The 13,999-nt window shown below is 33.7% G+C and overlaps 1 protein-coding gene across 4 annotated transcripts in view; it reads left to right on the top strand.

The window, feature by feature from the left end:
* The window catches only part of LOC119633084, a 104,523-nt gene that overhangs the window by 69,618 nt on the left and 20,906 nt on the right, over positions 1-13,999 (top strand). For all 4 annotated transcript variants that reach the window (XM_038026302.1, XM_038026300.1, XM_038026301.1 and 1 more), the window contains 2 exons: positions 3,511-3,719; positions 13,794-13,929. In XM_038026302.1, the coding sequence (XP_037882230.1) occupies positions 3,511-3,719; positions 13,794-13,929 (345 nt within the window). The remainder of the gene's footprint in view (positions 1-3,510; positions 3,720-13,793; positions 13,930-13,999) is intronic.

Below are 13,999 nucleotides of genomic sequence, written 5' to 3'. Positions count from 1 at the left end.
GAAATTGACTAGGGTGACAAAGAGTGATCTTCTCACGGACGTAAACGGCTTTAAAAATAAGGTTTCCGAATACGAAGAAATTTCCATACGATTAACTTGCTTGCTAGCTAATGAACGTCACCTAATTGATTTTCGCATGAGACATAAGTACAAAAAATTGTCCAATTTGTGGCATTAGTATTTCATAATTCACGCAGTTACTTTTCACACAAAATGTTAGCATCACTCGCATTTTTTAGATTTATGCTACATGTTTCCTTGATTATAATTAATTTCATGTTAGCTCAGATTCATTGTTACTATTAACAAACGCACTCTGTACATCTGTCTTAGGAAGGAAGCGTCAAATGTTCGCACAGGATGCGTTTAAAGATATCTATTAAGTTCATACTAAACTCATTCGATTTAAGAATTATTTTGCTGCTTTTCTAAATGGGGACAAAAGCGGTTGTCTCTTCAGCGCAAACTTACTTATTCTTTAATGTGTTTGTTTTCCATTCCATTTCTATTCCACGTTACTGTCTCCTAATACTGTATCGTACTGATATCGTAGTCTCCAGTTCCGTCACAAATCAAACTAGTCCTACTACTCCTGCTACTACCCTACTATGCACCCTTAGCTCAGTGTGGCCATGTTTCGATTAACGAATGCTTTTACAAAGGGGTAATACTAGAGGTGCACAGTATTAAAGATGCATTGTGTAGATGCATATGCAGATGCGAACTGTACTATACTATAAGTGTGTGTTTAGTTTACTATAACATATTTTAATGAAATTTGATTAAATGAAATGATTAGTTCTAAAATGGCAAACATAATCAGACAAACGGCGAATACATACCTGTTCAGTATTGATTTTGATAAACAAGAACATGGTGCATGTTCAGTTATCAATGTGAGATGTATTTCCGATTGTTGTTGTTGGTAATCTTTTCCAAATCCAAATACTAATTTATATGCATACCTGAATTTTTCGCATAAAATGTAACAATTGAGACGCTGATGCCTTATTTCTTTCCCTTAATCTATTTATTTCTTTTTTCACTCACTATTGACGATGTACTTGCACTTGTACATATATGAGACAAGTTACATTGCATTCATAATATTATTCATTTTGTCATGTTTCTCGTAAAATTGTACATACATGCAGTGCACTGCATAGGTATCAGTCCCGCTTATCTTCACGAATTTAAGGAAAAGTTCATGGCATGGGAAATAGGTAGCTAGAAAACAAAATAAACACCAAAAAAAAGAAAAAACAAACAAAAATATTATCAAATAAATTTTCTCTTTTCATGTTTTGTAAAAATGTTATAGTTTTTTAAATCACCAGCTGTGCTCATAGTAATGCTCTTTTTTTACAAAATTCCATGTTGTGCTAACCTTTGTAGAACAGAAGTGTACCCATTTCCTTATTCCGGTTGCAACATTCAAGATTCAAAGCCTTTTTAGATATTAGCCTGCGTTAGTGACCTTAGGCGGTGTTTGTCCGCTCATATTAGGCGGGTATTTAGGAAACAAAAGCGTATATATATGTAACGCTACTTAAAAGCTTGCGGAAATAAAAGGAACCATCGAGATATACGACTCAGATAAATTATATTTTTTAATATATCAGATATATAATAGTAATAATAACAGACATGAACCAGAGCTAGCGTAAGGGTGGCAATTCACCGACATCTGATATCTGTTTATTCTTGTAAAAATTGAGATAAAAAATTTGAGTTGATTTGAGTCAGTTTTGGAGATCATACGTCTCATACCCCAGAAATTTTTTTCGAACCTTGCTTGATGCATTTTTGCAAATATAAACATAAGTATAGTAAATCGGACAGTCCTGCCCTGTAGGTATGGTAAACCGAGATTTCAACCATTACTCACTACAATAATTTGAACAGCAGAACCGGCGCACAATTAAAAAAATGACTCAATACGCCCATTAGTGGAATCAGAATTAAACAAGGACTGATAATTATTTCTTTTCTAAAAAATTTCTTTACATCGAAGCCAGAGCTTTACTTAAAAATGCCGAAGAGCTGAAAACGAAAAGCTTAGTGAAATAAAGCAGAGATTTGCGTGTTTTTTCGTATTGTTAAATATTGAATATTGGATTTGAAATTCTGTCATCTACAATGTACTAATAACAGCCTTTCACTTAATAACATATGTTAATAATAATGCGTTGCTTCTTTGCACCAATCAAAATCATTATTGAATGTCTTTGTGAAGAGCTATCCGGAATCCCTTCCGAAATAAGCAAGCAGATCGCGTGATGAAGTCTGCTGCTTCTGCGTTTGACGCGTCTAGACGATATTATGGAAAAGTTGGATTGGAACCAAAGTTAAAAAGATTATAACGAAAGCGAATCACAATCAACATTACTCCTCCGTTAGTTCTCAACTAATTCCTCCTTTATGTCCGACTAATATTGAAAATGTGGAGATTACAAAATTTTCCGACAATTGACTTTAACCTTCAGAAATCGTTTTCTCCAATCTGCTTAAACTGGCCAAACTTTTACTATATTGGAAGAATCGTTTTCAGAACCACTAACCCTATGGACATACTGGACCGTTTAGTATATTAGTTCATTAAAACTATTAAGCTCGACATCTAATTTTCGTTTCTAAAATGGAGCCCTCGCTGGTGCTTAACATTTTTTTTTCTTTTAGTCTAGATGGTATGAAAGCCATCAGCAGTGGACCAAAGGCCATCATTAAACATCCTACGCCACTCTGCAGTTACTCAAATAACGTGTTTTAAAAATAAAGCTTTATATGGGAAGTGATCCAAACCAAATTTCACCAAAATAATCTTAAAAATTGCTTTCTGTGCGGACGGACAGTCAGACAGGCAGACAAGCTAAGATCGATTACTCTGAACCGATTGGTGCAATAAAGGGTCAGTCTATCTCAAGTCCTTTTGGGTGTTGCATATATCCAATGCAATCCAATACATACAAGCAAAGATTATCGCTATAATAAAAGATAAATCTATCTCATGTCCCATGTTCGTGTTATAGCATAGTAATAATGATGATTGTATTGTAGTATCAATGCCAAAGCGGTCATGTCGTATACAATCCATTTCTTGTTCTTTCAATTTATTTTGAAAAAATATTACAAACTCCAACTGTAGTTTATTTATTTCTTTGTTGTTCTAATAAACATCAACATCAGAAGTACTGGGGTATTGTGTGAGTGAATTTATTTAAACATTTGCGTTTGAGTTCGATGTAAAAGCATACAAACATTGAATTCATTACCCCAAAAACAACACTTAATTCCTTGATAATAATATCGTAAAACTGAGGAGCATAGTGTAGTTTGTGCGATTCTCAAATGCTTAAAATAATTTTTATATTTATGTATTATTAGCAAATACTTGGGTTTTTCAATTTAATAGAAAATTTCTGCTTTTACTTAACTACTACTGCTACTACTACTACTACTACTACTACTACATTTATATGTGTTTTTTTCCTTTTATTATTATTATTGCAGATATAACCAATTCACTAACCATGACTGAGGTAAAAATACCCAATCATATAATGCGTTTTAAGAGCGCTATACTTGGTTGCCGTTACAATCTCGATGGCGAATCTTTATATTCGGTGAAATGGTATAAAGATGGTCATGAATTTTATCGTTATGTGCCACGAAATAAGCCACCGGGACAGGCGTTCCCATTGCCCGGCATCAATGTTGATGTAAGTAAAGTAAATAAAACTCTTTATCTCTTAGTTCTATAACATAACATAACACAAGTCATCGGCATCGGCATCGGCATCGGCATCATCATCAGCAATATCAACATCGACATCAACATCAACGTAGTTATTATCGCCATCAGAAAAAGATTGAACTTGTACAAGCACTACACATTATATATTACATTATTTAAGCAACACACATACATGCCGTACTTGCCAGCGAAAGGGTATGAATTTAAAATAGACCAGTGCAAAGCTTTAAGAAAAGAATTGCACATAAAAGAACACAAACATATATAACTGTTATTAAACAAAGTACTTTCCAGTTGAACGTGTAATTTTTTTAATAAATTTTAAAAGCAGATGTAAATGTATATGTTATACGTGCATTGAAGAAATCAAATTTTATGAAGCTGATTGTATTTATGTTAAAAGAAATGGACCTTCCTCTTGCACCCGCTACGCGGTTGTTCAACGAAAAGCAACTTTTCATTTTTTTCGAAAAATATTTATTTTTATTTATTCATCAATGTCTATTTTATCCCCTTCAAAGTAATCCCCCCCCGCCTGTATCAGTGCTTTTTTCAATCCTCGAAGCACATCTGATATGTGCCTTATGGTGTAGCCTTGAATTGGTATATCCACCAACGTAACGGGAAGGCATATAAGACTTGGCTGCCTAAGCATCTAAGTCTGGACATGAAGCGTTTTTCCCTAATAATGTGGTGAATCAAAAGCTATCTACCTGCCCTTAGTTTACAGATGCAATGCCCCAAACATGATATCGAAGTACTAAAAGATGACATTTATTAAGACCCACTATCGATACCCTATGTGAAGTAATAACTTATTTATTTATGTTGCAGAGAGAACTTTGAATATCAAGAAACATGAAGCTACAGCAGATTTCAATGGCAGATAAAATTGTGAGCGAGTAAGGGGAAAAGAGCTTACGAGAAACGAATTCTCTTAAATCAGTTAAGCATGAAACACCGAAATAAAATGAACTCGTAAATGTGCCTTATCCTGCAGAGGTAAAATTGCAACTATTCAAAAATAAAGCCCGAGTGCTGACTTCCGTGTGTTAGGCTATACTTTAAGCTGGAAATTCCCCATCGTACTTGTGTTATATAAAGCGCTGGCAGACAGAGCTACATTTTCGTCTGCATTGTAAAGCATTCATATAGCTTGTAGCAACACAAGGAGATTACATGTATGGACAGACAGACGGACAAATTGGCAGGTGGACAGACGGAGGGACAAGCTTAGTTCAGTTCAGAAATTGATCCCGCGTTGATGGGTATAACAAGAATTGGGGAGTCTACCTCAAATCCTTTTCGATGTTGCATACAGCCGAACAAACACAACATACCTTTGTATCACAAGTGGTATAGCCTATAGGAAATTAATGAATTATTAAAAAAGCATTCATTGTAGGATTATAAGGAAAATGTGGTAAAAAATTCAAATGAGAAGAAAAATTTTGTGTAAGATGTTTTTCATGGGACGTGCTTTGCGAAGAACCTGGTTTAAGTTTTGAAATTTGTTAAGACAATATGTTTGTTTATTGGAATATATTATATGCACATTTTTATTTAATTTCAGTTTTGCGTTATGACAAGCATATATGCCATGATCCGTCCATCCATCCTTGTCAGCTTTTCTAATCAAATGTGATTGATATGAATGTTGATTTCCAACAATAGTATATTTTAGAGAGTGTGTGCACACTTAGCTGCTTAACGCTTAGATGCATGAATTTTTAGTAAGCGAAAAATTTGAAATCATTCGGAATACGCGTGTAGTTAATGGGAATCATAATACAGAAATAACCACATGAGAGTTTTTCTTTAATTTTCATCATAGCATTTTTGATATCTGTTTGCCAAAAAAAGCCAGTGGCCAACGTCATAAGCGCCTCTTTGCTTTTTCGCCTGTAAACTTCGCTCCAATAAATCATTACCAGGCCGAAGTGTTTTAATTTGCGAAACCCTTTCCAATGGAATTCCATGAATTTATTACGACAAGGTCCACGAGATGAAAGAATAGGGAAATGTACCTTTAGGGGTGGTGTAGGTAAGTACCCATCAAATGCACTCCTCTCTCTTGCAATATTTTTGAACAAGAGATATCGATCTTTTGCTTTGGTCGCTTATCATAGCTCGACAGATATTGTGTATAGGCCACGAACCAATGTAAGTAGACAACAAAGTAACTGTCACTGTTGATCTTTGAGAATGGACGAAAATCTTTCACTTAGATGGTCTATTAGAGATGTGGTCCTTCATGAGCAGTCGTTATTTGGATGATTTCTTGGCAAATTTTTTTCATAATATATAAAGAAAGATCAGCTCGTGTGAAATTAGCAGGAACACTATTCAGCCACATTGTAATTGTATAATTATTTAAACGGTAACATAGTTACATAAAAAAGACTAAAAAAATTATTAAAATAATAATAAATGTGTCACAAAATAACTGGAATGATTTCAAGTCGAACCGATTTTGCCTACTGATGTATTTCTGTTCCACCTGACAAAACAACTGTGTTTTCCTTTCAAATAATCGTAATTCGAAATACCCGCCGATGTGAAGTTGTACTCAGATAGGCCATTAACAATGAAAATTGTTACAGATAAAATCAAATAAATTGCCGAAGGATTCTAGTTGCGTAAGGAAACCGTAATATAGGTTTACTAAAAGAAAAAAAAAAACGATAAACAAAGGTTGCTTCATAAAGAGATGTGATGTTTTAAACATGCAATGAAGATCTACATCACTACGTATTTAAGTCTTAACGTGCAATCCCAGGACCATAACAATGTCCTGTCATGCTTAAATATTCTTCTCCATTCTGTATCTTCGAAAATTTATTTGCTTTTGCTGTACGTGTCAAAGATGGAATCGCATGTTTTCCAGTTTACAAACAGCAAGACGATGACACATTAAGGGGCAAAAAGTGTCCAATCCTTTAGACGAATTAATAATTAATGCCAATTGACAGTTTTAATTTCAATGCAAACGCAGTGACATCTAGACGTTCATCTGACTTTGGAATCGCTGTCGTCCTTATTTCGAAACTGCTAGTGTATTAGAGAAGTTAGAAATCAACACGTATGTCCTTCACAGTAGGGATTCATTGTGTGTGGACAGTGACAGTCTTTTGAGAGCGCTTGGCGAAGATTTCGAAATTTAAACCAAAAAGTTTCTTTCAGAAAATAGTTTTCTTTTTTCTTTTTTTTTTTTTCAATATAATCGAGACCATAAAAACGCACCTATTAAGCCAATAAAATCCATTGCTGGGATAAAAAGTCTTTGTTTGAAACTTCAATTTTCAAGATTATGAATAAAACAAGAGCCCTCTCTGCGAAGCAATGTAATTTTATTTAGTTATTATGAATAAATATTCGCATGTAACGGACAAACATTCACTCGCATTCAATCCGAATCGATTTGATTTCTCTTTTGTTAAAAAGAGAATAGAAATTTTATTATTTTCGAAGAAAGGCAATACGAAAACTTTGAGTTCATCTGCTAAATTATCACGCAAGTGTCAGCTCATTATTAAATAAAAATAAATGATAAAAAGTGCATTAAAAAAATAACATTTTTTTTATTATATTATATATATATATATATATATATATATATATATACATGTGTATATTTTTCGTTAATAAAATCAAAGTTTGAAACTATTTTCTTCTTCGTCTTCTTCTTCTTCTGCTTCTTCTTCTTCTATCAACGTGAATTGACAACTAATAATAACAAAGCTTGGCGACATGATTATAATGCAATTCCCAAACTATTATAACAAGCACTTGAAGTTTCTAATATGTTTTATATAATTCCCCTTTTCCGCTCAATGCACATCTTCGCCTATCTGGCATAATGCACCGTACCAAGAATTACAGAGAATTTCTTCATGCTATCTTCTTCTTAAGTTTTACTTAACGAAGAAGTAAAGAAAATATAAAAAAGAGAAAAAAAAGAGAAAAAAAAAACAAAACAAAAAAAACAAACCATCATAATAATAACTCAACCGCAAATATTTTACTAAAAATTGTATACAATTCAACTATAATAACTACACTTGAGACCGAGTTTATGCAGTTTTTTCTCTGCTCGGATTTTCACTATATGTGTGTGTGTATTTGTATGTATATATAATATATAAAAATATATAAATCTAACAACAAAAAAGACTTTCTTTAGAAAAAAATAAAAAAACAAAAAAGAAACAACAACAACGACAACCATACCAACAGACGTGACTTTTACTATTGTTTTTCTCGTATTCCATTCTTCAGTAACAAAAAATCGTACCATGAAATGTTTTTGAGACTGAATTATATGGAATTTTATCGTTATAGAAAACCAGCAATAACGCTAGAGACAAGTCTTTGAAAGACATTTTCATGACATTGTCATGAAGAGAACAATCGTAATGTACTTAACATATACAGTAAAGCAGTATATGTTCGAAATGTAAGTGCACGTTCTTTGTGTATGTGTGCGCGCCCGCGTCTATGCGTTTATGTGTATTTGCACTCCATGCTGCTCTAATATTTACTAAAACCATATTTATGGTAACGAGCAATAGCAGTTATTAAGCAGGGAACAATATGGTATACGTTAAAATGGGTTTTTTGGTGTTATTTAAATACTCTTAATAAGATATACTTAGAATACTTCCCAAATTATTAAAATTGATAGGGAAACACACAAAGCCAAGTGCGAAAGTTTTATCCATTACATGAAGTATTCGGGAACAGCGTCATCTTAGGCGAATACACGAAGGGCGCGCGTAGCCTTTTATGCATTAAGGAGTGGCTAGTTCATAATTTACGATAGTTCTTTTTATTAAACTCAACTGTCAAATAATAAATTTCTATCAACGACTTCATTTCGAATACCTCCTATAGATTAGCAGATTAAAGTCAGTTATTATATATTGAAAGTTTTTTTTTTCACCCTAAAATTCGTAAGTGCGTTTAGACTTTCAATTGTGATCTCTTGACTTTTGCGATTTTTTTTTACCATACATCGTTCATCAGTTTGCAAAAATGCCATAAAAAGTGGACTCAATAAAAAGTCGTCTTTGGTGTGCAGCCGTCCTTTGTACAACACAGTAACTGTTATGCATGGTACAAAGCTTTATAGTATTTGAGCAAGGTTTTGATATGTCACGATTTCAAAAGATCGAACGGACTTTTTTGGTACCTTATTTTTATTTTATCGTTAATAAGAGAAGTTTCAACCAACTTTCGGGCACAATAAGTAGATTAGATGTAATTCTTCATCAAAATTAACGCTCTGATCTTTATTAATATCTCTTGAATATACTTTTAATTTTTCTTTCTCATCATAATGGAGAATTTCATACATTATACCACTTATGATAGAAGACACAATAAGTTTATGCGGACGTACGTTACATACAGAAAGGCTTAAGATGGACGCATCTTTTATTATATCGATCGATTCAAAACTATTTCCTAAGTCGATCTAAACATGTCCGCCCATATGTCCGTTTGCCCCTCTGATATCAGTCCACGTTATTTTGTGTTAATGCTGCAAGTCGTAATTTCTGAGATGTGTCGACGAGATTTGGCTCATTGGCGTCATGAACCCCATTGAAAACGGTTCGGACCGGCCCACTTTTTGGACCAACAAATTGCAATTTTAAAAATTTTTCGACGTTTTAAATGAGTATGAAAAATTTGCTTCGTGCGGAGAAACTTTATGAATACCCTGTCATATGACCATTGCTTCGAAAATTAAATCTTTGTCTGGTAAAGAGGTACAATTTTCAATACTTCTTGGATACCAACGTATATAAAATCTTTTAGGAAGCCGAAAGGCCTTAGTCTTAATGTTTTAGGGGACCCAATTTGAACCACATGTGTCTATTTCTCACGATGTCTCATGAATGGGTATTTCTTCTAAAAAGGTGTTAATTTTTATTATTATAATACTAGTGGTTGACAATTTGGATCATACAGATCTGTTTTTAAGACCCTAACGTAAATATTGGTTATCATCGAAAGCAAGCACTTATAAGAAGAAAATGTCGGTTTTCTAGTTTTTTATGACGGAAACAGAGAAATAATGAAATTTTTGGGAAGTAAATTAAGTTTACTAAATTTAGATCGCATGTGCAATTTTGGACATCCTCCAACAAGCGACCTTCAATGAGGACTATGCCTGTGTGCGAAAATGATATGCAATTTTTGGTGTATAATTACCAAGACCAGTGACGTGCTATGCAAAGTGATATAGGGTATTCAATAATCTTTCGTGTCCTACCACCGCCTTGGCGTCTGCGTTTGACCTTGGCCCAAAACAACGTCAGCGTACCACATAACACAAGAAAACAAGACGGACAGACGGACGGACAAGATTAAATCGATTCAGAATAAGTTTTTAACTAAAGTTGGGTTTATCCCCTGTCCTTCTGGGTGTGGCATACATTCTCAAACTAAACTCAATTAATCCTAATACCACAGGTGATGTAGGGTATAAGAAAATCGATTGCGCATAAATTTTCTCTCCCTACAATGACAGCGTATCAAAGTCAAGATGCGCACATGAGACCTTCTAGTAGTATTACAGCCAATCAGCTTCAATATCTATTAAGCCGTTTGTAGTGATAACGTAGAATTCTTCTTCGTCTAGAATTCAGTAAACCAGCAATTGATTCACTAGGTACGAAAGCTTCTTTTCGAATATAAAGCTTGCTTGAAACATTTTGTAACAAGTATTATTCCCATGTTTTCCAATTATTTTCTTACTTTAGTTTATCTTGCTTTCATAAATTTTCGTTATTTATATATTTTGTGACAAAACAGCAGTGAAATTCTGAATTCGTTTATGTCAATGTCAATATACAATGTCAATGTAGCCATCACGTTTTCATTACTTTATTCTGTACTAGTTTTGTTGTTTTCCAAATATTGGGCTAATCAAGTACTCGTGGGATTTTTGGAAACTCTGATATGTACGTACTTCGCTATAAAACATTCATTTTTTTCTTCAATTTTTAATAATTTATTTTTCCTTTCTAAAAAGGGGTATACGCATTTTAACAGACGAACGAGCTCATTAGTTATTATTCTTTCTGTCAAAGTTTTGTTCTATGTCAATCAAAAAACCGCTACAGGTAATTTCGTATCTAGGCTTGTATCTAACCTAACCTATAATTAATTAAAAAGCAAACGTAACACTGTGTGATGTCTAACTTTGCTATGGATAAAGTCAATTCGGTTGCAATTGATTTCTCTCCTCCTTTAGAGAGATTTACATCTTTAGTTACCGCTGAAATTTTTACGAAGAACTCTACGGCTAATCTAAGCAAGTAGGTGTCCGTCCTGTTGACACCATTTATTTCGTGCAGTAATTTATTGGAAAGATATCTATTCGCGTCTTGATGCATTCATAGCGCCCCTACTATTATGCAGGATCGTCTTTTCTTTTCCATTATTTTTGGCGTTTCCGTCTGATGAGACAGTTTAGCAACGAAACAGACAAAGATTGTTTTGACGGATTAGGTGTGTAATGTGTATAATAAAGCAAAAATTAAGCATGTCCATGTACATGCCTCGTTTGTCTCTTTGTCGTTTGCTGATCGCAAATCTTTCTGGCGGTACCGAAGTACCACATGACACCCTACTACGACTTGCCATTCTTTAATCGCACGGCCCGCCCTTTGAATAATCTAATGTAGTAGATGTGTCCAGTTTCAAGCCAAGTACATAAACACTATACGCCCGTTTTCTCTCTTCAACCCAACTACCATGCCTACACGTATAGGTGATACCCCTGAGTGGCTGGTCGAAGAAAAAAGAAACATAAAAGAGTTAAAAGACCATTGAAAGATTTTTTTGTGATCTTTCGGCTCGATACTGAAATGCATTGTCACGGCCTTTGAAATCCTTTGCCTACGCCTTGAATATTTTTAAGAGAAAACTGTCCTCGTTCTTGACTAGCTGCATTCGTCAGGTACCGGCAGGATAAGAATTTAATTAGTCTCTAATCCTCTTTATGCACATGATTTATACTGATATATAACTACGTATGTTGGCCTAGTTGCGAATTCGATTAAGTGAAGTAAAAAAGTTTCACGTTAACGAAAAGTAACTTTACATAGAAAATGCTTCGATTAGTTATAATAAACCCAAATATGCAACATAAACCAAGCATTTAGGTAGCTTGCTTTGAAAGGCTGTAAAGGTCCTTTTCGTTAAGGTGAAATTGTTTTAAGTTGTAAGGACTTTGTTCATTTTTAAATTTGGTTTAAACTCAGGAAAATAGATATCAATTTTTCTGACGTGGGACGATGACAGTAACAAGAAAACAATGGGCTGGAGTCAATTCAATAAACCCTAAAATGTAACATTAGAAGAAAGCTCGAAATCGTTTCAGTCTTGCATGGGAATTGGCGTAAGATCAACGTGAACCTTTAAATTGTGGATAACAGGAGCAAAAAAAAATTTCTAGTGCAGATGGTACCGTCGCATGGTGCGACACCGAAAGGGACTTAAGATAGACCCACCTTTTACCATAGCGATCGATTTAGAATTACTTCCTGAGTCAATCTAAGCTTGTGTATCGGCCTCTCCATCTTGTTTTCTTGTGTTCAATATATAGCTCGCAATATTTGAGATATATTAATAAGATTTAATACACTGATGTGTTTTAACCTAAGAACGAACATTCCAAAAAATGGTTCGCCCCCGACACTTTCCCCGTACAGTGCCCTATTTTCAAAATTCGTTATATGAATAACTAAACGGTGGTGCACCAGTCTACTACTATTGGTCATATATAAGAACAAGCCAATAGTGCTACCAAAGCGAAATTTATCGAGAACCTTCAGTGAGTTTCCGCGAAAACGTGCAAAAGATGGTTCGAGGCAGGCAATTTCAATATTTCTAAGACGTTCTGATCAACGATGATACTGCCAAGACGATGTTAGAGCAAAGCACTTTTTTCACTATGTTGGTGATTCGGTTCAAAAAAGTACTTCGCACAATATTCGGAAACTAGAATTTTGTTTAATTCTAAAAATGCACTGATTGGAGACCTAAGAAATCAATTAAACAATACTGTAAGCAACATTTAAAAATTCTCATTAGAGTTGACCAATTATTTCGTGCTTGCAGATTTTAATTCATTAAATATATTATAAAAAATAAACTATACTTTGAAATTGCGTAAACAATACTTTTTCACTCTATGCATAATTCGGGGAGTCCTACTCATATAAGTGTCTAATTGACATAACTTAACTGAATTGTGAAAAATATAAAGCGGAAAAAAGAAAATTCATAAAACCATCAAGAAAAAAGAAAATTCATCAGAAAAATTCATTATTCATAAAAGAAATTCATAAAATCTGAAAACCGTGGTAAAGCAAAACAATTCGTGTAAAAAGGGAATTTTTTTTTAAATCGTACCAGGTTTCGTGTAAATGGAATTCGTGTAAAAAGAGAATTACTTGTATATAATCATAAAGCATATTTCTTTGTAGGAAAATCATGTCACCGACCGAATAATCCCTACTACGATGTTTTTTTACAGCACTTTATTTTTAGAGCCTATTTCCGATACTCAACGCGATTATTATATTTACATAATAGTTCTTGCCCTTATGCTAATTGTTGAAGTATGAGTTGCATATAACTTTAGAGAGCGCATCGCCATTCATTTAAAAATTCATTTAGATAATTTTATGCTTTTTTGCTCTAAACCGCAATACAAACAGTAAAACTTATTTCAACACATTTCCAAAACATTTGTGTTTATCTAAATTTTTAGATGCTGTTCAACATAACTTTATACCACATCATTAATCATTACACAACAGTAAAATAGTAAAACGTAGCTACAAAATCATGATTTTAAATTGAAATAAGTTAACAGAAATTAAAATCAAAAATTAAGAAAAAAAAAAAATTAAACGAATAAACAAAGTTTACTTAACCTGCAGAGTAACCGAAATCAGCTTAAAATTTTTATTTAAAATTTTTTTTTTTTTTTTTGCTTTTTAACTTAAACTTTTCATTACAGTTACGCAACTCATCGGACACCCAGGTAATGCTGCGACGCGTTACGCTGCAATCAACCGGAGTCTATAAATGTGAAGTTTCCGGTGAGGCACCCGCCTTTAATACAGTTTCCGAATCTGAAACTATGACTGTCGTAAGTAAGTATTAAAAATAAATCCCCCTCTCTCTCTCTCTCTCTCTCTCTCTCTCTCTCTCTCTCTCTCTCTC

The sequence above is a fragment of the Glossina fuscipes genome, unplaced genomic scaffold, assembly GCF_014805625.2.
Source record: "Glossina fuscipes isolate IAEA_lab_2018 unplaced genomic scaffold, Yale_Gfus_2 2, whole genome shotgun sequence".
Classification (NCBI taxonomy): domain Eukaryota; kingdom Metazoa; phylum Arthropoda; class Insecta; order Diptera; family Glossinidae; genus Glossina; species Glossina fuscipes.
Note: the sequence above shows the minus strand (reverse complement) of the source record. Positions and strands in the feature narration are given on the sequence as shown.